Below are 25,852 nucleotides of genomic sequence, written 5' to 3'. Positions count from 1 at the left end.
TGGCTGATCAAACATTTGAATTAGTAATCGCTTTTTGAAAATACAATAAAGTTTTCAATAGAGTTTTGATTGATCGGCTTCAAGTGTCATTTTTATGTATAGTATTGGATTCGACATGCGAATAACGTAAATTCAATGAAATCATCAAGAGGCAAGGTGAACATACACTTTGAAACTAATGAATTGATCACTTGACTAATCAAAATCCCAAATGCAATTCGATTTCCGAAATGAAAACAGAAGGGAGATGGAGAGAGAGTGTAATAACCAAGAAAAATAAGAAGAAAAACAACAAGCATTTGTTTCAAGCATAGGCACATTTTTTTTTCTTCTATCGACATGTGCGTGAGAGAGTAAAAGGTAAATGTCGATGTTAAACATTTTTACCAAGTGTCCGGTGAGTGTATTTTAGCTTTGTTGACTTTCAATGTGCTCATTTGCCATAAGTGTCCTGCACATTAATGTTATATCACTTTAACGACATTCAATTATTCAATCGATCTTTTAATAGAGAATCGATAAAATCGCGAAAATCCAAGCGTGCCTTATAATTGTGTGTTTGTTTTTATTTTAAAAAAAACATCATCCAAATGTCAAAGGATATTGTACTGGCGGAATTCTTGGCTTTTTTCTTGACTTGGTTTTGTTCTCCATATCTCTTATCATTGGTTCCCATTAAAGCCGTGATGGTGGAATTTTCAGAATTAGAATCGGTCAATAATAATTACAAAAGGTTAACAACTCGCGAAATGGCTTATTTCAACGAAAATGATTTTATGTTAATATGCGATGCTGAACGGGCAAAAATAATATCGACAACAATATATACACGCGTTGAGCGTAAGCAACAAAAACTAAATAAATAAACAGCAACAAGTTAAAACATACTACATATACACAAAAGCATAGCAGAGCAAAGCGAATGACAACAACAACAACCGTCAACGAAAACAACGTTGGAGAAGAAAAAAAAAATCTGTCTCTAGTTTGCGTTCGATCAGAGCAAACAACAACAACAAAAAGCGAACAGCATAGATCAATGCGTCGGCAGCAGGGCGCGTACGTAAGTCAGTCTACATGCCTGAAGCCAACATCGAATGTGGCCAACCTCATCAGTATACTTTAGTATTCGGTCGTGTAACTTTCCATTTTTTTTTAAATCCGTTGTGCAAACGGTTATCAGAATAAGCAGCAAACGAAACAAACGTGAACATTTTCACGCTGTCAATAATTATCCAAAATTCGAATATTGAGTTTACCTTAAATTGTTATTGTGTTTGACACACAAGAAAACATAATTCGAATTTATTTGCAGAGCATCATGTTTTGATAAACAACTTGTGTATATTTTGTTTTTTTTTTTTTACTTTGTGATAAATTCGCATAGAATTCCGCATTTTTCTTATGTTAGAGTAGAATTATGAGTTCATAGAAACGTTTTTATTTTTATTTGTCAATACTGTTAAAGTGGCAAAGTTTGAAATTTTCGTTCTGTTTTAATGATTTTGAAGAGTTGTGTGTGTCTCGGAAGAAAATAAAGAATCGTGCCCCAAAACAAAGTGTTTTTTTTGTTAAATTTTAATTAACGACGACAACGATTGAATAAAAGATTCGATTTACATTTTAAATAGTGTTATTATATAATTGTCAATATGGAAAATATTGAAGCGTCTGAAACAAAAACGGGAACAACGACAACAGCAACGAAACCACAGCAATGCGATGAAACAATTATCAAAAAATCGGATGACAATGATTGTAAAGTGCAAGGAGCCGTTGATATTGTCGATCATTATGCCATAACATGTGATCCAAAATCAAATGAATGCTCGGATTCGACGCAACCATTGCGGCCGCCACGAAAATATAGCGATTATTCAGGTGATTCGATGCCATCGTCGCGAAAAGCAAGCGAAACACTTGAATCGTCACCGATCAAGCCATCACGCAAACTTAGCCAATGTTCAACAAATCGAAAATTTAGCACAACTTCCGATACAGCCTCAATTCGAACACCGAAAAAGGTATCATTTTCCGACGAGCTACCATTGGCCACCATGCAAATGACGGCATTCATGGATAGTGAGAATCAAACAAACAATGATCTATTACATTCGAAATTAAATGCAATTATGGATAGTAAGGCCAATGAGCATAACAGCGACGACGACGACCACGATGACAATAACATCGATTTTGATGACGAAACAGATGATACCGATCATTATTCATCACCGTCCTCAACAATTTCTACACAAACGTTGAACGAATTGACAAAGGCTGATATGTTTCCAAACAGTCGAAAAGTATCAATGCACTCGGAACGATCATTTGACATGAATATCGGACAATCGATCTTGAAAGCCGGCACCGGATCGGCCACCACACAAATCACAACTGAAAGTGAAGTGACAGCGACTCCAATCGATACATTCTTAGAAAGTGAACGAAAAATGTCAACGAGCAGCATAAAAAGTAATTATTCAATTCGCAATTTGATGACAGTGTGTGTGTGTGTGTGTTTGTGTGTGCATGTGCATTTATTTTAATTACTAATTCGATTGTCTTATTCTTTCTTCCATTTTCTTAAATGTAGCCGACAAAAATAAAGCCAACGAAGTGTTCAAAGCGTTAAAAGAAGGATATTTAAACGATGACAACGGTGAATGTAGTGTTATGGAACTTGAAGTGAGACGTGAAAAAATGCGATGGCTTTTAATATCAGAGTGTAGTGCTCGATTAGGTGAAGATAAACACACACTTGAAGGATTCAAACGAATATTTTTAGAAGAGGTTTGTACATCGCTCTAAATATTATTTTATTTGCTCAAATAGAGTTCATATGGGTGTGCTATGAATTTATAATTGAATGTTCTATTCTTGATATTAAATCAGTAACCAACGGAGTGATTAATAACCTGCACTGTTAATTAAGAATAGAACCGACTTCAATTTCTGCTAATCCAATTCTTTATATTCAAAACTTCCAAATAGAGAGTGTGAAGTATGTGCAAAAACCAAACTTTTGATTAAGTACAAAAAAAGAAGAAAAAAAGACACATTTTTGGATGTCTAAACGGATGTCAATGGCATTTATTGAATATTTTCGCTTTTAAAGCCAAATTGTTCAGGATGAAATAGTTCCTGGTTTTTTTTTCAAATCTGGCCTTAATCACCAGTTGTTGCCGCTTGAAAGAGAAATCCAATGTACCGAATTGATTTTATGACGCCGATTTTGACATTATGTTGAATTGATTTTTTCTGTAGATTTAATTTGGCATGTGCAAGCATACATTCAATGAAAAAAGATTAATTACGTTTTGATCTGTAGACAAATTGGAATCGACACATTCGCATGACACGTTTCCTCATTGATAGCATCAAGATGCCAAATATCGGCTTGTCATCGTTCTTGTATGTTTGTGCGATTGTTTTACCAACTTGCTCTACGATCCATTTTGGTTTTTTTTTTTTTTTCAAATACAATCAGACCATAGGTAATGATGTTATGTTCATGGTAATTAAGAAAATCCTTGATTTTAGTTTATGTTGTGTAAGTAACAATTTGAACTGAAATTCAAAGAACTCCATCAACTGATTTGAATGAAGCGAGAGCGGCTTGCTTTAAAGGTTACAAACATTTTTCAATAGTATCAAAAACAGTGGTTTAAATTTACCCTTGAAAGTTCAAACATTTTCTATTTGGTTATTTCAATTAAACGAAGAAAGAGAAGAGAAAAAAAACCGATGCTATACATGGTGTGCATGTGTGGTTCATTCCATCATAATTGTTATTTTCTGTGCTTCAACATTTCAAATGGTGCAAAAATGGCCGATCAGGTGATCTATATATTTGCATCTCATATGACGAGTGAAAATAGCGGATAATAAATGAATGAACGACTTGATGATAATGATCACATGCACGCATTCCATATCTCTATACTTACAAGAAATTTGCATGGAAAAAATGAATAAGTTTTTTTAAAAAAAAAAGAAGAAATTTTCACTTGATTTACCAATGATTGATGTGGTGTTTATTTTAGATAGAGATAGAAATCTCCATTCTCAACCGCACCTTATAATTAATTTCGTTGTCTTCATGTATATATGTGTGTGTGTGTGCAAGTGCTTGTTTTTCAGTCATGATATACACTGCATGGCATTCTTCAAGAAAAACTACTGGATGCAAAATGTTACGCATTCTATATTATGCCTACGGCCATTTTTCGGTGAAACAGTCAGAAATAAATACAGCCGTTTTAACTACTAAATCACCATCATGATGAATGAGTCTTAAGAAGAAAACATGCGTATCAATTTGTGGCTGTGTTTTTTTTTGCATCATTCTTGTAATTGATCTCATTTTGCCGTTGATTTATACGACACAACTGATCGATCAGTTGAACTGAATAGAAAACAAACGGAGCAAATGAGAGAGCAAGAGAAATACAGTAAAAACGGAAATGATCTGCCATCGTTGCGATTTAGCATTGATACAAAATCACAGACAATCTCGCCCAACTCATTATTGTACATATGGTAAACGCGTCATCATAATTTGACCCGTCATAAACAACATTCATAATTAGACACTGATTTTCGCCCACTGTCCACCGTCTACGCCACCGTTTTCTTTTTTCATTACCAATCATTCAATTACTCAGCGGCCCCAGACAAGCTTTGTCACTTCGATTATATTCAGTTGTTCTCCATTGATATGCGGTTCATTGTTTATCGCTTGGTGTGTGTGTGTTTTTTTCGGTAATTATTCTTTGAATGAATAGCATGAAATGTAATATGCACATGACAAAAGGTCTCACAACACCTGTTTGAATTCATAAACATAATTCGTCATCAAAACATCATTATGAAGCGAACAAAAATAAAACAGCATCGAAATAAACATAACATGTTTATTATTGGATTGTATATATGCATCGTGAAATTGGTGCGCCGCATGTAACGATTGTAATGGTTTAAAAATAACGCGCTTTACTTTTAATTATTGTCATTTATGACTATTTTCGGTTACGATTGTCAGAAATTTGGGCTTCAGTGAATGGTGACCACAAAAAAAAAAAAAAAACGTTTTATGAGATCATTTTTCACATTGATTGCATTTTATTTTCATGTTACAAATGAAATGTAATGAACATTCGCTAAAATCCTGCACGTGAAATTCTACGGCCGCTTAAAATAAAAGAATTCAAGCGAATGGGAGACAGAAATAGCGACAGAGAGTGAGAAAGCGAAAAAAAGGAATTCAATAAATGGGAATATGTGCTAATGATGCTTGATGATTAAATATGCTTCGATATCGTAGTACGTTTTTTCGCACACAATGCGTTCGTCTCTTTCAATGGAAGATTACAAGATAGAGGGAAAAAAGAGCGGTGAAACGCATGAATTGATTGTTACTGCTTGACGTCGTCGTCTTTGTCGTCGCTTTTTTCTTCTCTCATTTCATATGGATGTGTATGATTATTATGTATCGTGGTATATACGTACATACGATTGCTTGAAAGCAATATTAAGCTCCTTGGCCTAGTTATACATAATAATCTTTTCGTTAATGTTCGCACAATTTAATATTGTTACTCAGTTGCGTATGTATATTTATATGTGATATGCTGTTGTTGATTTGTCACAAAGCACCAATCAGCATCTCTCGATATCGTGCACAAAAACAAAATTGTTTCCATTGTAGCATAAGGCATTTTCAATTTCTTATCGTTTACATGTGTGAGTGTGTCTCGTGCACCGAATTTTCGTTTTACAAATTATAATTAATTTTATTTACTTCGTTAAACAGACGAAATAAATGTTCGAATAAGTGGAAAAATGACATACACACGTACACACATATCGGTTAGAAACGAGTGATTGTAAAGTGAAAAAAATAAATAATAAGAATGCCTTGTGTGAAAATGGTACGTGCATGAGGTGTTTAGTGTCAAATGTGGGCGCGTGAATGTCTAACAAGTTGCTGTATTGCATTTACAGGCCAATTTAAAATCAGAATGTTTAGGCCGCACACATTTGATTCGTTGAATAGCATGTGCAACATTTAGGAGGGGCCGTAAAACATCAAGTAGTAGTAGCACCATCAATGAATACTCACCTTGCATTGAACACACACTCTACGTTGCGGTCGATTTGCAATTAAGCAATAAGGAATTATGGATATTCTGAGTGAAATAAATGACTATTTAGCACGACTCCCAAGATAACCAATGTAATCAATTTAAATTTGAATAACCTTTAATCTCATCGTTCTTTTGATGTGTCACATTAACGGCATTCCATCTATCGACCATTTATTTTCTTAAATATTAAGTTCGTTTTCACATTCTCATGATGTATTCAAAAGAAAAAAGAAAAACAAAATACAACAAAATTCGAAGCAAATCTATTCGACACTTTACATCGATGTGCATTTTTGCAGCGAATAAAAAATAGCAATCCATTAAAAAAACACACCGTATTTGAAATTGATGCACCGCCAAAGAATTAACTCTGGTAATCTCACAAGAGCACATAAAAATGGAAAACACGCTGTAGATACGATGAATAACATCGAATAAATTACAAGAATCGTGAATATCGCGCAACGATCACGTTCTGTTATAAAGATGGAATCAAATAAAATTCATATCACCAATTTGTACAGTCACGTTATCCGCTTCACCTTAGACCATCTCCATTCAGATCTCTTCGGCACGGTTTTTGCATCAAATATTGACTTTGCATATGCAATAATGGTATATCCACTTTATTGGTGAAGTTATTATTGATTTTCTTTCTTTTTCATTTTGGCTTTTGAAATCTCTTGCATCGAAATCATTTTATACCCCAAAGAGATGACAAAACGAAAAACAAGAAGATCCATTACCACGATTAAGTCCAATTTACATGAACGGTGATCGTACATTAAATGGAAATAAAGCCAATCGTTTACATGTGACCGGGCAATTTCATTTCTTCTTGCTTTTTCACCGCAAGAACTTCATTTGAACATGTGATTGTGTCGGTTTTAATTCTTTGACGAAAAGATAATCTAAAACATTTTACTTATCGAATTAAATCGCATTACCGTTTACTTGTTTTGTATTACTAGTTTCCAAATACCGAGCTCCTTTTTTTCGTCACACAGCATGATAATATTGGCTAGAATTTTCTATATTTAAATTAATTTTAATCTGGCGAACGGTGACAAACAACAAAAAAAAATGTTACAAAGTGTGGTATAACCAACCCATTTCATGTACTAAAACAAGTTAGCATTAATTTTGATCATAGGTTTAAAATGTAATTACTGCTTTTAAGTCATAATTTAATTTGTGTTAGGTTATTTTATTTATTAAAATCGAGAGCACCCCTTTGATATGAAGAAAAGAGTACGCATATTTTATGCAAAATCCACCAGACTCAAAAGAGAAACAAAACAAAAAACACACCAAATCCTATGTCTGTCACGCAGACATGCTGTTATAAGAACCGTTTAAAAGCTATCGCTTGTTGGGCCAAATATAAGCCCTTCAAAGAGAAATATATATATAATCGATGCAGTATTTTTCAATGTTATTTATACAATGTACGATAACAATGTCTGCTATTATCCTTGTATCGAGTTTTCAACAATGTAACAAAAGTAATGTATGTAAATTATGACGATGATGATGATGATGATCATAATGCCAGTTACATGAGGGAATCGTATTGAACACGAGATAAGATCGTTGATTTCATTATCTTTCTTTGTATGGCTAAACACAGCGAGCTCGTGCATGGGTAATTGATTTTTTGCTTTCTGCAATTTTATCTCAGATGCATAAATGAACCTATACAATTAATTTGTGTCGATTTTATACACCATCTTCATTGTATCTTGATTTCTGTTTGCAATCCGCACCGATGATCATTTCTCATGATGGTAACACGCAATTTATTTCGTCGTTTTTTCTTGCGTTCACTCAATTCGGAAATAATGAGTTAAGATGTGTGCATCATAAAGAAACCACGTAACACATCGTTTTGTTTTTGTGTTCATATCAATGGGATGCGCATTGTTTTTGCCGTGATTTCGGGAAACAGAGTGTTTCACTTTTATAATCGCAATATGTTTAAATTGAAAACATGCAAAAATCGAACAGAAGAAAATGGGGAATAACTATATACAGTCGCCAAAGCATATATAACATATCGAAATGCGATAAACTCTTCACTATTTATTATTGTGACGAGTGATTAGTGTCGTAATTTATTTGCTGCCTTTTTTTTCGTTGTTGTTACCATAAGACAATCTTTTCACAACTCTTTTTTTTCATCAGCAAAATCGAATGCATTAAAGGTATTTAATGGAATGAAATCATAAAGGAAGGGGGAAAAATAGATTTTGATTGAAGAAATCATGCACACTATTATTGGCTTATAGTTTTTATTGCGTGATGATAGAAAAGTAATTTACAAAATGAAAAATAAATAATATTTTCTAATTAATTTTTTATTACTGAACTAAGCCAATCTCGGATGTGTTGCATATTCCTCAATGTCAGTGTAAGATATCATTCCCATTTGAATTGGATTCTCGTGGTTTAACTGTTTACTTTCATAAAAGCTACAACTTGTGGTCATGAAAAATTCTATTTTAATTGGTGAACAAATGTTAACAGTTCCTTATGAGATTTTTGCTATTCAAATTAGCTAAATGGAAAGAGTTTCAAATTAGTTTATAAGAAAGCCGTTAACAAAAGTCTGTAGAAAGATAATATATCCTATTAAAGTTCTATTAAAGTTTTTCGTATTATGTATAGTAATATTCAACAAGTATAACAAATTGAAATCACTAGTAAATTAAATGGGAGTCGAGCTTTCAGATGTCCGTATCTAAAAACCAAATTCTCATTTATATTCAACCCAAAAGAGCTATGATACCCTAGGTGACTCTTGTTGAAATCTCGTTTGGAATCTGACATAAGTAGGTACTAATAATAATGAAATAGACAGATTGCACTGTAATGCATATTGAATATCTAATGAATATAACGATATGTTCATTGTCTTTATAACGAATTATTCTATCGAAAGCATGCTCAACAATAAAATAAATCAATATTTTTTTAGTCAACTGCATCGCATAGAAGAAAATATCTTTCACTTTTTCGGTAGCTACCGAATGAATTCCTAAATTTAAATTTGCACAAGTACTTCTTATCAGCATTAGAGAAAAAAAAAATGAACTTATTTCATATGCCAATAATAATTGCGTAAAAATATCTAGAAATTGACAAATGGCTTTTATTTGTTAACGAATTCAATGAATATTGCCCAATCACAATGGATGAAACAAATTAATCGATGAAATGTGCAAATTAGCTGAAAATTAAAGTAGTAATTAAAAAAATGGTTTTATTGAATGTCACATCATTAACGTGTTTTTTCGATGCTAATAGATAAAACTGACGGTCAAAAAACGCAAATCTGATTTTAATTATATTTTGTGTGTTTATGTGGCAAAAATGCATGTAAAAATTTATTGTATAGCGACAATGATTGCTTGTAAGTGCAATTTAATAATGGAACGTAGGTGAATATTTGTGCAAATAATCGACAGCTTGGCAAATATAAATTTACACGCTTCAAACTAAAATCGATTGACATATTGGCCACACATGTAATTAAAATAGTGTATCAAGTTGTGTGATTTCAATCTAAAATTGTCAATCTCTCGGAAATTTCGTATGCGATAATTGTCGTTTACTTCGAATTCTGTTGTTTTATTAATAAACTTTACTTTGTTATTTTTCGTCACAAATTTTAATTTGTGCAGCTCATTAAAAAACATTACGCATAAAATCATGTGATTAGATGAAGAAATGTGTGTTTAGTATTTGATCGTTTATTCTATAAAATTCGTATGTTCATTCTTCACGAATTTTCTATTTGCTCGTGATTTTTTGACACAGATTTTGCTTTTGTTTTCAATATTACGCGATTTTTCCAATGGCAATTCCATTCGACATACACATGCGAGCACACATACGAGCACGCGCGCACGTACACATGAAAAATGTGCAAAAGTGCGGACACGCGTGCATTTTATTAGACAGTCATGGTGCTAATTGTACATTGTGCATTTTCAAAACGAAAACTTAGTGCACACCCAAATTGTTGTGTGTGCGTTTCGTGTGTGACAGTTGGCGGGGGCTTTTCTGTAGCAAAATATAAACAAACATAAGTAAGTAAATCATGCATTAGACACAGCCCAGAAAATAGCAAAAAATCAAAAAACCATGACGAAAAGTGCATATATGCACGCAACAGAGAATGAGAATTGCGAGAAGGCATTAGATACAGGCATGAGACACTTAATCATTCTTCATGTTATATACGCACAACACATTTTAACTTAATACACAAATACGCAGGCATCAAAAATGACATAAATCGTTTTTATAAAGTGTCCGGTACGATGAATGTGCTGACTAACCAAACGCAATATGTGATTTATTAATCATTTATCGCTTTGGCGCGCAACAGAGTATTCGATACTTGACGGGTTTTTTTTCATGGGGAGAAAGAGAGAGAGAATGTTGAATCGTTTTGTGTGTGCTTTTTTTCTTCTTCTTTCTTCTGCTTCATATGAGTTTTTCACATAATTTAACATCCATAACAGCGGCAGCAACAGTAGTAGTAGTAGTAGTAGCCGATTGGATTACAGCCAATAATAAGGCAATATCTCAATTCGGTACTATATGCTTTTTCTATGCTCATACATTTGAATAGTTTTAATGTTAACTGCTTCGGGTGTACATACGACAGAATCAAATCGTTGTTTTTTTCTATTCATTATACAAATATAAATAAGAAGAAAAACATTCGGTTAAATATAATTAAATGAAATTCGATTGGTTGTTAATAGTTACGGCAACAAATTGAACAAAAACGAAAAGAAAAAAAATTTACATCAACAACAACACAACAAAATGTATAAATTATTAAATTTATTATAAAAAAAAATGTTTAGAGGTTGACGCAACGGAAAACGCGAATAGACAGCGAAGGTGGATTAAACCACCTAAATGCTTCAATTTTATTGGGAGAACTGTTATCGAATTAAAAGTGAATGTCTTCACATGCTTTTTATTGAAAGCCATCGTTTATAAATAATTATTCGATTTCTTTATTTTGTCATATATTTATAAAGATTTTTTCTTTATATCGTTGCCGACATGAAAATTACTGAGTTACCGTGATGTGATTACGGTTGTTTCCATTTTCTATGCAAATAATCTGATCAGTGTTCATAATCACATTGTGTTTAGCGCACCGGGTTATATATGCGTGTATCGTGTATATTTCAAATTTACTCGAAGAATTCAATTTTTAATATCGCTGCACATATCGAAAACTGAAGAGAGAAACAAACATATTTGTATCCCAATGGCTATCGTATATGCAATCGAAATGACTTACACGAAAAATGTATCAATTTATTCACAAAAGATATAATTGTGATTAGCATGCAATTGAAATAATTTAATTTTTTTTTTTGAAATATATATACACCAGGGGCCAAAAGCTTGAATACAAATATAGAATTATTTTCGTTTTTCGATGCAGAACATTTTCTATTCCCGAGCACCGAACCCAATTAATTTTCGCACGTTTTATCTTCACCAAAATGCCAAAGCTTTGGAACACCTATGGCCTGCAAAATGATTAGTTAGTTAAATTTTGGCCTGTAGTGTATCGTAACAATTGATTCGTTTCACATGACATCACTTATTCAGTTTCTTATTCGATAGTAATAGACAATCTTCGAGGTTGATCTCGACAAAATATTGTATTTAGTTCTCAATTCGTTGCAAAAATCTTCGGTATTCAATCGTTTTTGTATGGAACGACCAACGATGTAACAAACATTAGCGATACAAAAACGATCCCATCTCAATACTGCATAAAAAGATATTAATCAATAATAATTTGTTTACACAGAAAATTTGTAATCTCAATCATTCGTTCATTCAAACATATATATGCGTGTGTGTGTGTGCGTTTTTTGTAATTAAGAGGAATTACCAGATGAATTGCAGCATAATAATTCAATAACGGTGTTGTCTTCTCTTTCTATCTCTTGCACACGGCCAACATCTCTTACATTTGTAATAACAAATGTTCGTGCTCGACAATATTAACGCACACGCTCCTTTCAGAATAATCTCTCTATAAATGTATGTATATATAATTTTGTTTCTTCTGATTTGTTTTTTCTTTTGTTTGTGTGTGTGTGTGTGTGTGTGTATGTTTTTCACGGTGGCTGTTCTTTAGTTGCATTCGATTTTCGTATATGTGCAGAAATCTTTGACGTTGCATCAATTGCACTGTCGTCGATTTCTAGTCACGTAGATATATGCGTATATCCACTGTCTTTGTACACCGAATGGAACGTGAGCCCATAAACATACGCACATAAATTCACATCTTCTTTATAAAAAAATGTGTCGAGCTGCATTTTTGAAATTATTCGCGCCAAAGAAAACATAAAATATTCTCTTGTTGATGTTCTTCTGGGCAATTGATCAAAATTTTCGTTCGAATGATCGAGTGCACATCACATACAAACGTTTACTCATCATCGTCATCATAATCTTTAATGCTTGCGACAGGAATCCGTTGTCAAGAGAAAAAAACGAATATTTGCTGACATTCTCTTTTATTAACACTTCTAAAAGAAATCCAGAACTAATTGTCTCATTAATATAAGTATGAATTGGACGACTTTTTTTCTATTGCGTTTAACCGTTTTTGTATTGTGCGGGAATTTTATTCGCATCGATATGAATTTCGCATAGCAAAATTCCATATTTGGCATCGTCATGATCAGAAATTGCCCATGTATGTGAAAATATTCCGAAAGAATTTTGAATCGATTGTTTTAAATGTTTTCACTGACTTTTTTTTTTGCTATTTGAGTTTTCATTATTTGAAATTCCATTTCTTTACTTTGCTTGAGTGGTGTTTTAGCGATTCCAAAATCGTGCCAGATCAAAACAACAAGTTCAAACAAATAACATTGCATGAAATGCACGATATACACTATAACTAATCCAAATATGCAAGCACTCTTTTTTCATCCATGCTCTTTCTTTCTTTTTTATTAAAACTAGTTTCTGGGTCGTTTCCTCTTTTTAATTGAACGAGAAAAAAATGAACCAACAAAGAAAAAGAAGAGAGTGGATAACACAAAATGAATTTTACCCACATAGTCTATGTATTGGTACCAATCGAAAATACTTCAATGTTGCTTGGCCAATGTTTCCGGTGTTGTTGTCGTGGTTAAAAAGCGTCGGCGATTCATGTCTATATCATCTTCGTGAGGTGTGAATGCATTTGCTTGCTCATTCAACGTTCACATTCGATTTGACTTATTGTACTCAATTAATGTTGCTTAATTAAATTCAAAGCATATTTGTGCACAGGTGTGTAATGGTGATAATCCAATGGTTCAGTCTTACTGATCAAAAACTCAATACCGGTTCGTAAGCATAGAACAAGAACATCAGATTCTCTCTTGTGCTGTGTGTGTGCTGCACGCAAACATTTCATTCGGTTATATCGAAAATCATGTAACCGATCGGCAAATCGACGCAATTTAATTAATTTTTTTGATAAATGTTTTCACTGTTGTTTCTTGTGCAGCTTTCGACAATCACATGATGCAAACCTGTACACAAATCAATTAATTTTCTATTCAGAACTTAAAGCCATTTAATAAATTCAATTTAATTTTACGATTATTTTGACATTACATTCAAAAGTGTTGTTCTATTGAAATAACGACATCTTAAAAGTACTTTATTATTATTATTGTTATACACACTCACACGCATTCAACTCGATCGGAGACAATATTCGGGAGGCCAATTTTTACGGTTCGACTTCATATCCGTGGTATCTCATAATGGTGTTATGCAATAATATTTCACATATGTAGAGATATCTACGATCTAAATGAAGTGTACACAACTCTGGTGTTTCTTATTGGTACACTTTTCGTGTGCCGTTTTAATATCGAATTATGAACGGTAGCAGTAGAAAAACAATTAGATTGATTTGAATCTCAATCGAAATCTGATTGAAAACGCACGTGAATTGTGGCCGAAATGGAAAACGACAACCATTGCGCTCCGAGTCGTGCAACCATTGACAATTGCTACAGTCGCAAAATTTCAAAAACTGTCACTAAAAGATCAATACAAACTGATAGTAACATAATTACAAGCAATTCCAAACGTGCAAATAAAATATGAGAGCGAATAATCGCCGTTCATGCGAAGTGTTTTCAATTATATTGTTAAAGAAGTTGTTTTCCCTTTGCACCGAATTAAATCCTTTTTTTTTTTTTAAAAAAAGAGAAAAAAATTAAATTTCGCGTACGCGGTAAGCTTTGCGGTAAATGGTGTTAATCGGCATGAGAAAACGAAGCTAATCAAGCTATTGGGGATAAAAGTCAATTTCGTGTTTATTTGAGGTTTAATGTTCGACAAAGCTTGTACACTTCAAAATTTACATTCAACGACATGTTGCCATTTTTCTCAATCTCGAATCGATCGTCGAATACATCGAATCGAATGTTTATAGATTTGGCGATATTTATGCATGTTAAAATAATTCATTTTTTACATAGTCATTTCATGAATACATCTCGATTAGGTGGGTGCATTCGCAAGTAATTTATTTGAGAAAAGAATGAGACGGTTGTATCTTATGATGAAGCATTAAATGTCGGTAACGTTCAATTTATGAATGAACACAAAACGAAACACGGAATGGCAATAAATTGTCATTAAAATGTGAGAACAAAGAATTTTAATAATGCAGAATCGACACACCAAATCAAGATATATTCCAAACGCTGTGTATGCGTAGAGCGCACAAATAAACCGAATAAACAAGCTGGTTCGTACACATTGCAATTCAATATTCTTCGATAGCACGACGGGTTAAACAAAGCACGTACACACGCGCACAAAATCGAAACGGCACAAGAAGACTCAAGACATTCAATTTCGCAGCTAAATGACATTTTATTTAGATTTATACATTCTATTCCATATTGACCGTATTTGAAGTGTAATCTCTTCCACCTTTTTCAGCTAAACAAGTCATTATAAATCCATTTCGAATGGAAGAGCAAACGCATCTGCAATTGCACTGCAATAACTACTGACCGTTGCACACACGGTTTTGTGCACAACGAACGTATCACTCGTTGAATCAACTACTGTATAATTGTTCTTGAATTTTCTATTTAATTCTCTGCCTTCGCTTTGCGCTTTCAGCTTATTATTTGGATTCATTTCTTCCGACAATGTGCGTGCTATTTTTTTTTATTTCTTTCTTCTGTTTTTTAACATCGTTCCTTCAATATCTCTCTATATGGTCATATCTCCTTCGTTTGCGAACAGTTTTTTTTTTCGCTCCTCTTTTTGCAATAATCATCGTGGCAACAGCATTCATGTGCACTAACGATATAAAAGGCTCATTTGCTGTGTTTTCCATGTCTTGTAAGCGCCTTCAGAATTCACTCCTGGTGTACATTTTAAATGATACTGCTTTATGCTTTGACAAGAATCAGCAAACACAAATATTCTTTTTGAAAAATCAAGTGATACACTGCGTCGCCCGAAGACGAAAGAAGCGAAGATGAAGAGAGAAAAAAAATGATTCGTCAAATGTTGTACACGCTCATCTCTGTTTTGATTCCTGTCTTCTTGTGGCGCGTCTTCATAATGTTAACGATGTATAAACATTATTTTCTGCAATGAATTCGATTTAAAATTGAATCGGTCGGCAAACTACTATAGAGATTTTTCTTTTACATCAAATTATGGCCACCTAACACTTCACTCTCACCTCAAAGTCGCACCGATTCTCTTTTTCAACTTCTTTCGCAGCATATTTTTCGGTTCTAATTTTGGTCGTTTATCAATCAATGCCATCGCCAAGCCTGATGCCCTTTTTTGCCATAGAAAATGCATCGTGTGAAAATCACTCGATTCGATTTTTGTGTGCAATGAGTGTGAACTGGATCACGGACTCAAATTCAAATTGAATAAAATCGATAAACCAATAATGTCATCTCTCCATGGATTTTTCTATAGCTTTTTTTTTTTTACTTTCTGCAATATTTTCAATTAATTTTCTCATTCATGTTTTTCTTTTCCTTTTCTAGCCGTTTTTGTTGAATTTTTTCAAACTATTTGATGTCGAAGACTGCGAACATTTGCCACAAGATAAATGGATTGAACATCTCAAGGGACGTTTAACGTAAGTATGCGCTTAAGAAATTAACATTTTTCAATCATTTTCTCTATATATTTTTTGTTTGTGTTTCAACGTTTGCAGAGACGAAAAAGAGATTGACTTTGCTGAGCAGTTGGAATCTGTTGCCTATGTACTGTGCGGTGAAGGAACAATTACTTTTGACAAATTCATTAGTATTTGGAATGCTAGAGGCGTAAGTATAATTTTTTAGCTTTGCAATTGGACATTTTTCAGAGCTCCCTCATTTCAAATTGTATAATTTTCTTTCTATCCAAACATAATCTCCACTTTTTGTAATGCATAACAAATCATCTTTAATTTAGATTTCCGAAAAATTATATCGCCTGATTGACTCGGAAGTGAATAATATTGTTTCAACCAATCAAATTATGGAATTTTTATCAAATCTAACAAATGCCCGGTAAGTTGATTCAAACCAAACAGTATCAATTGATAAAATGAACTTTGAAGTGGAAGACAGAAAGAGAGAGACGACTCGCAAAACATTCAGTCAAAATCAATTGAAGCAAATTTGATTGAAAATAATAAAATTTAAATAATATCAAACGACATATCAAAATTTAATAGTTGTCACAAACTACTGTATTTCATTTATAATTTAATTTCAATTTAATCATTAAGTATGATTATAATTTCAGCATATATACACAGATATTCAAAAATGGTTTAGCCAATTTGTCCCAAATTAGTCGGTTTAATAGTTAATCACTTGTTTTTCAAGCATAGAGGGTACCATTTGTAGCGTGCATTGGAAAATGGTTGTGTAAATTTTAATTCTAAAATCAAACATGCCTGAGTCGTTCATGTTAAGAAAAAGCACCAGCACCATATAGAAAATTTCCGGTTTCGCATGTTCTCTGTTACACAAATTCAGTGCAATAACAAAACAAATGTTAACTATATTTACATTTTTTCGTGTGAATGTTCATTTTGTTTGTCCGATTGGCAAGCCAAAAAAAATGTGTCCAGTTTAAAAGTGTATATCAACAGTGTGGTCGTTGAACTGATTTATGTCTGGATGTACGCACGCAAAATGCGTTGTTGCGGTTGTATGAATTCTCGTCGAGAGATCTTTTGCCAGTGTACCTGCCAAAATTAACAAGACACGACAAGCAATTTATTATCCATTTCGTTCAATTTTATTTAACATCGGTGAAAAATGCTACGGAACGTTAATTACAAATCCAATCAATATTAATGAATAGTCCGTCGGCGATCTGTTGCTCTGCGTACATTTCATTGTGAGCATGCAGAATAAGAATAGCAGCTATAACACAAAAAATGTTGAAACACTTCGGGGCTTTCTCCAATGCAACCAATTATAGCGATCTTTAAAGTTACCACTTTGGCAGTCTTCTTCTCGGACTTTTCTTTTTTGTCGTCGAGAGTGTTGGGAAAATGAGCAATTTATTACATTTGCCGATAATACTAATTTATTTGTGACCGGAAAATGTTATTCGCAATGATACGTTCTTTAAAAACAAAAACGCATTCTATTTCAAAAATGTATCGCAATTGTTGAACATTTATAAATAAATGTTAAAATGCTGTGGTTACAGAAGATATGAAATATATGCTGCCGTGTGTGTGTGTTTTTTTCACTACCGTATTGAAAATTGAGTACCGCGACCAATTTCAATGTATTATTCCGACGGCATTACAATGTACACATACAAATTATTATGAAAATGCGTGTCCATTGATTAGTTTCAAATCGAATGGACTATAGATGGAATCGCTGATCATGTGCGCGAGCGCAACTTGAAATTTGTATTTTATTACATGTGCGTGGGCCGTCTTTTCAACTATTTCACCAATGGCCATTTCATTCAATTTGTATTTGTAATCGCAATTATCTTACAGTGATCTAGATGCACCGCATGTGGTGCAATTGCTTCATTTTTATTACAGTCGTTTTAGCGTTATTTTTTTGTTCACTCTGCTTGCTGGAATTCATGCAATTCTCATTCGATGTGCAGCAGTGTTCATGACCACATTTCAATGCACCATTTGAAGAAATAAAAAAAAATGAAATGCATTCGTTGTTTTTCTATATCATTTGCATTCGCCTGAAGTTCCGACATAAACAGCGCTACAGCTTTATAAATGACAAAATTGTAACAAAACAATTATTATTTGTTTTCTTTTATGTTTTGTCATCATTTGCGCGTGTACAGGCCACGAACTGGATTCGATAAGAGCTCTCTGGAGCGACTGGAGCAACTATTTCGTAAAACGGTGGGCAATGAAAAGGAAATACGACGCGAAGACTTTAAGAAAATTGTTACCTCGAAAAATGTAAGTTGTACGCGGCATCGATTCAAATCGACTAATTCATCATTTAACCCCCGCATAATTGCTTTTTTGTTTCTTTTTTTGTTTTTGCATTTCAAAATTTAGCCATTCTTCACAAATCGAGTCTTTCAAATTTTCGACAAAGACAATTCCGGTTCGATATCACTGCAGGAATTCATCGATGCCATTCATCAATTTGCTGGCCAATCACCTGAAGATAAGATAAAATTTCTCTTCAAAGTATATGATATTGATGGTAAGCTAATTTTACGGCCAATATTGCAATTCGATGTTTAAACCAAAGAAATGTTCAATTTGTGTTGCTTTGTGTGCGATGAATGATAATTTATTTAATTCTCTTATATATATGTTTTTTTTTTTCGTGAAATGATCATAATAATCATAGGTGATGGTTTGATTCAACATCGTGAGTTACAGCACGTAATGCGAGCTTGTATGGAAGAAAATGGAATGCAATTCTCTGAAGATCAGGTAAGTGGTCACATTTATCTGAAAATTTAGAAAAACAGTCGCGTTTGGAGTGAAAAAAAATTGAACACACAAAATACAATAAAAAGAAAAGGAAATCGACACACGCGCGGTCGTTCGATATATTAGAATGCTGCACTCGTTTCCTCATCATTCCACAACATAATGGCAGGTTAAACTGTATATGACAGGTAATGCTGTTAAAACAAATTTCATGCATAGTTTTCATAAAACAACATTCTAAGATAATAGATGAAACTATTTGGTTGTTTTTGTCTGTGAGTCGCTCTATTCAAAGTCTTTCCACCAATGCATTGATTGAATAAAGAGAGACAGAAAAAATGTAGAATAATTTACTTGTGAATTTAAAGTCACAACGGGGAATGTAATGGGCCTGGTGTATACGCATTCTGATCGGATGAAGTAAAGAAAAGGCTCACATACACACACAGAGAGACGCATTTTGTCTATTGCTTGAAAAAAAAACTGAATAAAAGCGTTCGACGTTTGGCGGCCGGAATGTGCGTACGAAAAATAATTTTATGATGAACATTTTTTTTACTTTCATACTACACAGAGAAACATAGTATTTTTATGTGTTTGTCTTGAGAGAGTTACTGTTGTTATTGGTGTTTTTTTTTCTAGATATATCGACGGTATACTTCAGTTTTCGTAACGTTTAATGGTACATAGCAGTTTGAAGAAAAAAATGGTTTAAACTGATGCCAGACAGCCGATCGTATAATATATGAGGGGGAAAAATTGCACGGATAAAATTGAGCGACTAAAGAAATAGATATGTAATCAAAACATATTACTATATGCGATTTTTTTTCTCTCTGCTACGTCTTAACTCGTCTGTATCCAATCAAACTCACAAACGAAAGAGAAAAACAAGAAAAAAAAATCAAATTATACCGAATGAGAACTTAATAAAATTGCAAAAGGCCATTCAGGGTATTTTAAGGTATCCAAAGAAATATGCATTAGGATTGTTTTAACTGTTTGTCTCTTTTTTGTGCCGTCGCGTTGTTTTTCTTTTTCTCTCTCTCCAAAATGTATGTGTATGTTTTATGCACTGATCAAAATAAAAACCGAGCAACGGCCAGTGTAAAATTAAAAATCACAAAGAGGAAAACCGTAAATCGATTGATTCGATTATATCAGTACATTCGATTTATATATACTATAGATAATATTGATAAATCTACTACTTGTCGCATTCAATTCAAATGCATAAATTCATTTTGGCTTCTTTTCCTTTTCTACACACAAACACACACACAAATGAGTGGTGAATGTGAACGCGACAAACATACGGATTATCTCAAATCAAGTCGACAGCATGATGGCATTCGTGGTCGGCATGTGTGTGTGTATCTCTTTTTTTTTATCGTTCATTTTTCTATTTGTTCATTTCTTCATCAACGGTCACTCTGCTGCAGTCCATTTCCTCTATTTGAAATCGAATTGCAATTGCAATCGAAAAATCAAGTAAATATAAAACGTAATAGGTATAACATATAATTCAATGGACAAGAATATTTGTGTGTTCGATTTTTTTATTTGTAATTTGTGCTCTCTCAGTTCATTTTGTTCGCTCAATCAGCCATTTGTGATTGCAAGAGAACATGAATTGCAAATAAAATCGAAGAAAAAAAAGGAAGAGAAAAAAAAACAGCGAAGAAATGGTTTACACACTCGGAACACCGCGCCGATTGAATATGTACAGAGAGAATGATAGAGAAAGAGAGAGAAAAAAAGTGATATGATAAATGAACAGCGTCGCAGATTTTGTGCAATCAATAATTTTAATGTTATTCCCATTTTATGCTCTCTATGAACATTGGCATTAAGATTGAAATATCTGTGCATCGTTCGAATAGAGCAATAGAGTGAAGATGTGGTGTCGGTTGGCCTCGTGTCGATGCCATTATCGGCACCCATGTCTCGATTGGTTTAAGTCGTCTTGCACAGTTTTGATTAATGGGCGAGAATCGTTTACATTAGTCTAATTTTATATATTTAAGAGAAGAGAAAAGCACGATGCACAACGCAAAAATATACGAAGAAAAGTCAATTTCAAGACAAGTTTTCTCTATTAATTTAGATTGAAGATCTGACAATGGCAATGTTTGAAGATGCCGATCCATATAATCGTGGTACGATTACATACGAAGCGCTTAAAGATCAACTTGAAAAACATGGCGGTCTTTTAGAAAATCTAAGCATTAGGTAAATTGTTCGAAAAGAAGAGGAAGAAGAAAAATTGTCATCAAAAACATATTTTCATCATTGGCATGGCATGCAAAATGAATATACATATTTTCTCAATGTTATTTTTTCGTAGTATCGATCGTTGGCTGGTCCCATTACCCATCGAACCAGCAAAAAAGATATCAATGCAAACTCGTATGCCGCATCAATTAACCGCACCATATCTTAAAAACAATTATGTTTTCTTATCATTTCTTACGATTTTTTTTGTCATCAATGCGGCACTGTTTATATCACGTGCTATTCAATATCGTGAAAGCAATATCTATGTAATATTTGCACGTGCCTGTGGTATGTATATTTATCATATTAAAAAATAATAATAATCGATAAATGGCTACAGAGACACATTTTTTTAATCCGTTTTCCATTGTTTTGTAGGTCAATGTTTGAATTTTAATTGCGCATTCGTGCTTGTGGTGATGTTACGTCAGTGCATTACATTTCTTCGGACTCGGGGTTTTGGTGCATTTTTACCATTGGACAATCACATTTATATGCATAAAGTGACCGGCATTCTTATCGCTATTTATAGTTTGGTGCACACCATTATGCATCTCATCAATTTCTCCGTAATTGTTGTGCATGACCGAAAATTGAATTGTAAACATTACACCTTGACGGAATGGTTGTTAACAACGAAACCCGGATTATTTGGATTATGTGGCGGTTGTGCAAATCCAACCGGAATCGCACTATTTTTTGTACTCGTCATTATGTTTCTTTGCTCACAGCCATTCGTTCGACGCGGTGGCAGTTTTGAAATATTTTATTGGACACATTTACTTTACGTTCCATTTTGGGTGTTGCTCGTTTTTCATGGACCAAACTTCTGGAAATGGTTCATCATTCCATTTATCATTTACATGGTTGAACGTGCTTTGAAGTAAGTGCTTATTTTTTTTTTTTTTGATTACTATAAGTTAAAACGATTTTGAAAATTGCTCGAAAAATAAAGTTGTTATAAGCAACACTTCTTCAGTACCACTAACAACTCTGCCTGAATAATTTGTTTAAACAATAAATTTTCAATAGGATAATTTGGTTGCGTAATGGTCATGGCAAAACCTATATTTCATCTGGTATTTTATTGCCATCAAAAGTAACACATTTGGTGATCAAGCGTCCATCTCACTTCTATTTTCGGCCGGGCGATTATGTTTTTGTCAATATACCAGCCATCGCAAAGTATGAATGGCATCCGTTTACATTGAGCAGTGCACCAGAACAAGAAGATTACATGTGGCTACATATTCGTGGTGTTGGAGAATGGACAAATCGCCTCTATGCGTATTTTGAAAAAGAACAAGCTCGTTTACACAATGGTGAAGTGATGCCAATAATGGATAAAAAATCATCAAGTATCATTCCAATGAAAGATACAACGACAAACAAGGCCATTTCAAATACACCACAAAAGGATTTCTTAGCCAAAAATCTATTACAAATGCGACAATCACCAATGGCAACCGCTAAAGCTCAAGCAACATCAAGTGAAACATTAAAACAAACAACAGTTACCAACGAAAATGAAATTGATAAGAAGGATAATCCATTCAAATTTGATGCGGCAACAATTGCAAGCAGTACCGAAAATGCAACGACCAAAATGTCCAGCAATACAAAGGCCCCCGGTCAGGGTGCAAAAATTGAACGGCAATTGTCCGAAACGAATTCAGCAATAAAAAAGATTCAGGCAACACTTCAACGGACATTCTCTCGAAAAGGTACACAACCACAAGACGGATATTCAAACGATGGATTCATTGCAGACGACCTGGCGGTCACAGAAGTTGAAACTAAAGTAAGTCAATTACATTTTGTCTTTTTTGAATAACACACTAAAAATGTTGATGCTTTTTTCAGTCTCCAATGCGTCGCAAATTGGCCACAGAACGACGTGGCACAGAAATGGGCTTCAAAAATAAAACACCACTGGAAAAATCATTATCAATGCCTGATATGGAGAATCGAATGCGAAAAAGGGATCGCATTATGGCACTACGGGAATACAATCGATCCGAATCGGAAAGATCGTTTGACGAGACTCAAATGAAGAAAGCCCGTATGAAATCATTGGGATTAGCATATCTTAGCCCACAAAATCGATCGCTCGCACAGAGTTTTCGATATATGAGAAATAAACCAACAATTATTGCATTCAAAACACCGAGCATGGAAAATTGCGAACAAAGCCCATCACCAAGTCCAACGAGTAAGCTAATTATATTATATTAATTCAAGAACTTTATTCTATTTATATCGATCACAAATATTTTTTTTCAGCAGTCTTCTCACCGAATGATGCAGAAGAAGGAAAAGTAGTACGAGCCACAAATTCACCGAAAAACGGTATTATTAATATACATTCAGTTTTTGTTTCAAGCAAAATTGTACAAAAATATTTTAAATGTTTGATATAAAAAATTATGTAGGTGAAAGTGATCGACCCATAAATTATCCAGTTGGGAAACCATTAGAGGTAATACATTTTTTTAAAAATAAAAACTCATATTTCTTCTTCCTCTTACATCTCACCGTTTTGCATAACCAAAACTAAAGTATATTTTTTTTTGTTGTTTCATATGATTTTGTTATCTTTATCGTTAATTCTGTACGTTTTAATTGGTTTGGATTGATTTTCAATTTAATATATAATAATATTGACAAAAATTATAATAAAATGTTTTTTGCACCAAACTAGACTAATTATAAAACTCCCCTCTCAGCACGTCTGTCGAATCGACTGGCGCAAAAGTTACATGTTAGTACGGTAATACTATAAGTAGTAGCACTGAATGGTGAATTGGAGGTTTGGTTACGGTTTTTTTTTTTTTGTTATTTTTTATTTTTCTAAACCGTTGCAGTATTAACTAATTAATTTTTTGTATTAATTTGCACTTGACATATTTTTTTATCTAATTGTTTGAGCACAGTAGATATTTTGTTATTTTAGATTTTAGATCACACTGAACATAATCGATGAATACACACCTTCACATCACAATACAGTGACACAACTACATATTCTGTATTTTGCATATTTTCACATTAGGAATTCAGGAATTGAATATGAAATGATAGTTTTTTTTTTAATTTTTCTTCAATTATGTGACATATAATAAATAGATTTATATTGATGGACCGTATGGAGCACCATCGAGTCACATATTCCGCGCTCAGCATGCTGTTTTGATAGCAACCGGTATCGGTGTCACGCCATTCGCTTCGATTCTTCAATCGATAATGCATCGCTATTGGAAGGCTCGTCACACTTGTCCGCGTTGCAATTTCGAATGGTCCAGCGAAATACCACAAAGTATTATGCATCTACGCAAGGTTGACTTTTTCTGGATTAATCGTGATCAACGATCATTTGAATGGTTCGTGAATCTACTGTCACAATTGGAAATCGAACAAGCCGAACTTGGTGGCGCCATGGAAAGGTTAAACATAAAAAAAATCAATAGAAATTCTTTTTGACAAACATTCATTTTCATATTTAATTTAATTGTAGATTTTTGGATATGCATATGTACATTACAAGTGCACTACAGAAAACTGACATGAAAGCCGTTGGTTTGCAGCTTGCACTCGATCTCCTTCACGAAAAAGTTAGTAACTTAATTTTTTAAAAATTTAATTTAAATGAAAAAAAAAAAACAATTTATTTATTTCGATTTTTATTCGCAGGAAAAACGTGATTTAATTACTGGTTTGAAAACGCGTACAAATGCCGGCCGTCCCAATTGGGATAAAGTTTTTAAGCAAATTCAAGTGCAGAAAAAAGGAAAAGTGACCGTTTTCTACTGCGGACCACCTCAGCTAGCAAAAACACTACGTGTTAAATGTGATCAATATGGTTTCGCTTTTCGAAAGGAGATTTTCTAAAAAAAAAAGATACTAAATTTGTTATCACCATCGATTTTGCTATTTTCATTAGGTTACCATTAAAAAATTTTTTTATTTAAAGACAAAATCCGTTTTATCTATGCCTTGTTTAATTTTAGTTATTTATTCATTAATCTTTAAAGTGTGTTTGAAAAGTTATCGAGTCATTTATAGTTCGACGTAATATGAACAATTCATCTGTATTTTTTTCGTTAAGAGTTACCTACAACTGTGTGAGTTATAGAACAAAGGACAATTTTGTGATCTACCTCCTCGCTGGAAACAGCCAAACAATTAACTGCCAAAATAAATCCTTTTCCATAAATCACAAAAAAAAATTTTTACGAGAAATGCTGTTTTGACTATTTTTTAAAAGAGACATATAGATCAATTGACATGAAAGGGATTAAGTAGTTGAAAAAGTTATCAATTTCATATATTCAAAGTCGTTTTATGTTACCACATACCATGAATGTTAATGCTTAACTTGGTGCTCGGGCTGTAAATTTTAATTCATTTCGAAAATTGTAGTTTTTGCAACCACCAT

General features: G+C 33.3%; 1 protein-coding gene across 2 annotated transcripts; it reads left to right on the top strand.

Moving 5' to 3' along the window:
• Positions 1-1,394: 1,394 nt before the first annotated feature.
• LOC116337851 lies at positions 1,395-25,852 on the top strand. 2 transcript variants are annotated; one of them, XM_031762787.1, is made up of 19 exons: positions 1,395-2,475; positions 2,597-2,793; positions 16,241-16,335; positions 16,414-16,525; positions 16,656-16,753; positions 18,531-18,651; positions 18,754-18,904; positions 19,055-19,140; positions 21,248-21,372; positions 21,488-21,705; positions 21,796-22,300; positions 22,450-23,218; positions 23,281-23,629; positions 23,701-23,766; positions 23,850-23,896; positions 24,119-24,187; positions 24,544-24,860; positions 24,932-25,028; positions 25,108-25,852. In XM_031762787.1, exons 1-19 carry the CDS (start codon positions 1,653-1,655, stop codon positions 25,303-25,305), a joined length of 4,443 nt encoding a protein of 1,480 aa, XP_031618647.1. In that variant the 5' UTR covers positions 1,395-1,652; the 3' UTR covers positions 25,306-25,852. The 2 variants fall into 2 exon arrangements, with proteins under 2 accessions (XP_031618647.1, XP_031618648.1); XM_031762788.1 differs by lacking the exon at positions 24,119-24,187 and having other exon boundaries at positions 23,704-23,766.

The sequence above is a fragment of the Contarinia nasturtii genome, unplaced genomic scaffold (assembly GCF_009176525.2).
Source record: "Contarinia nasturtii isolate CC-2019 unplaced genomic scaffold, AAFC_CNas_1.1 Cnas_scaffold_285, whole genome shotgun sequence".
NCBI classification, from domain to species: domain Eukaryota; kingdom Metazoa; phylum Arthropoda; class Insecta; order Diptera; family Cecidomyiidae; genus Contarinia; species Contarinia nasturtii.
Note: the sequence above shows the minus strand (reverse complement) of the source record. Positions and strands in the feature narration are given on the sequence as shown.

What these genes read in the sequence shown, in the direction of transcription:
- LOC116337851 (XM_031762787.1), top strand. Translation starts at nt 1,653, where the DNA reads ATGGAAAATATTGAAGCGTCTGAAACAAAAACGGGAACAACGACAACA. An exon ending in ATGGTTGAACGTGCTTTGAA is followed by an intron (nt 22,301 to 22,449) that starts GTAAGTGCTTAT and finishes AATTTTCAATAG; the next exon opens with GATAATTTGGTTGCGTAATG. An exon ending in CAGTTGGGAAACCATTAGAG is followed by an intron (nt 23,897 to 24,118) that starts GTAATACATTTT and finishes GCACCAAACTAG; the next exon opens with ACTAATTATAAAACTCCCCT.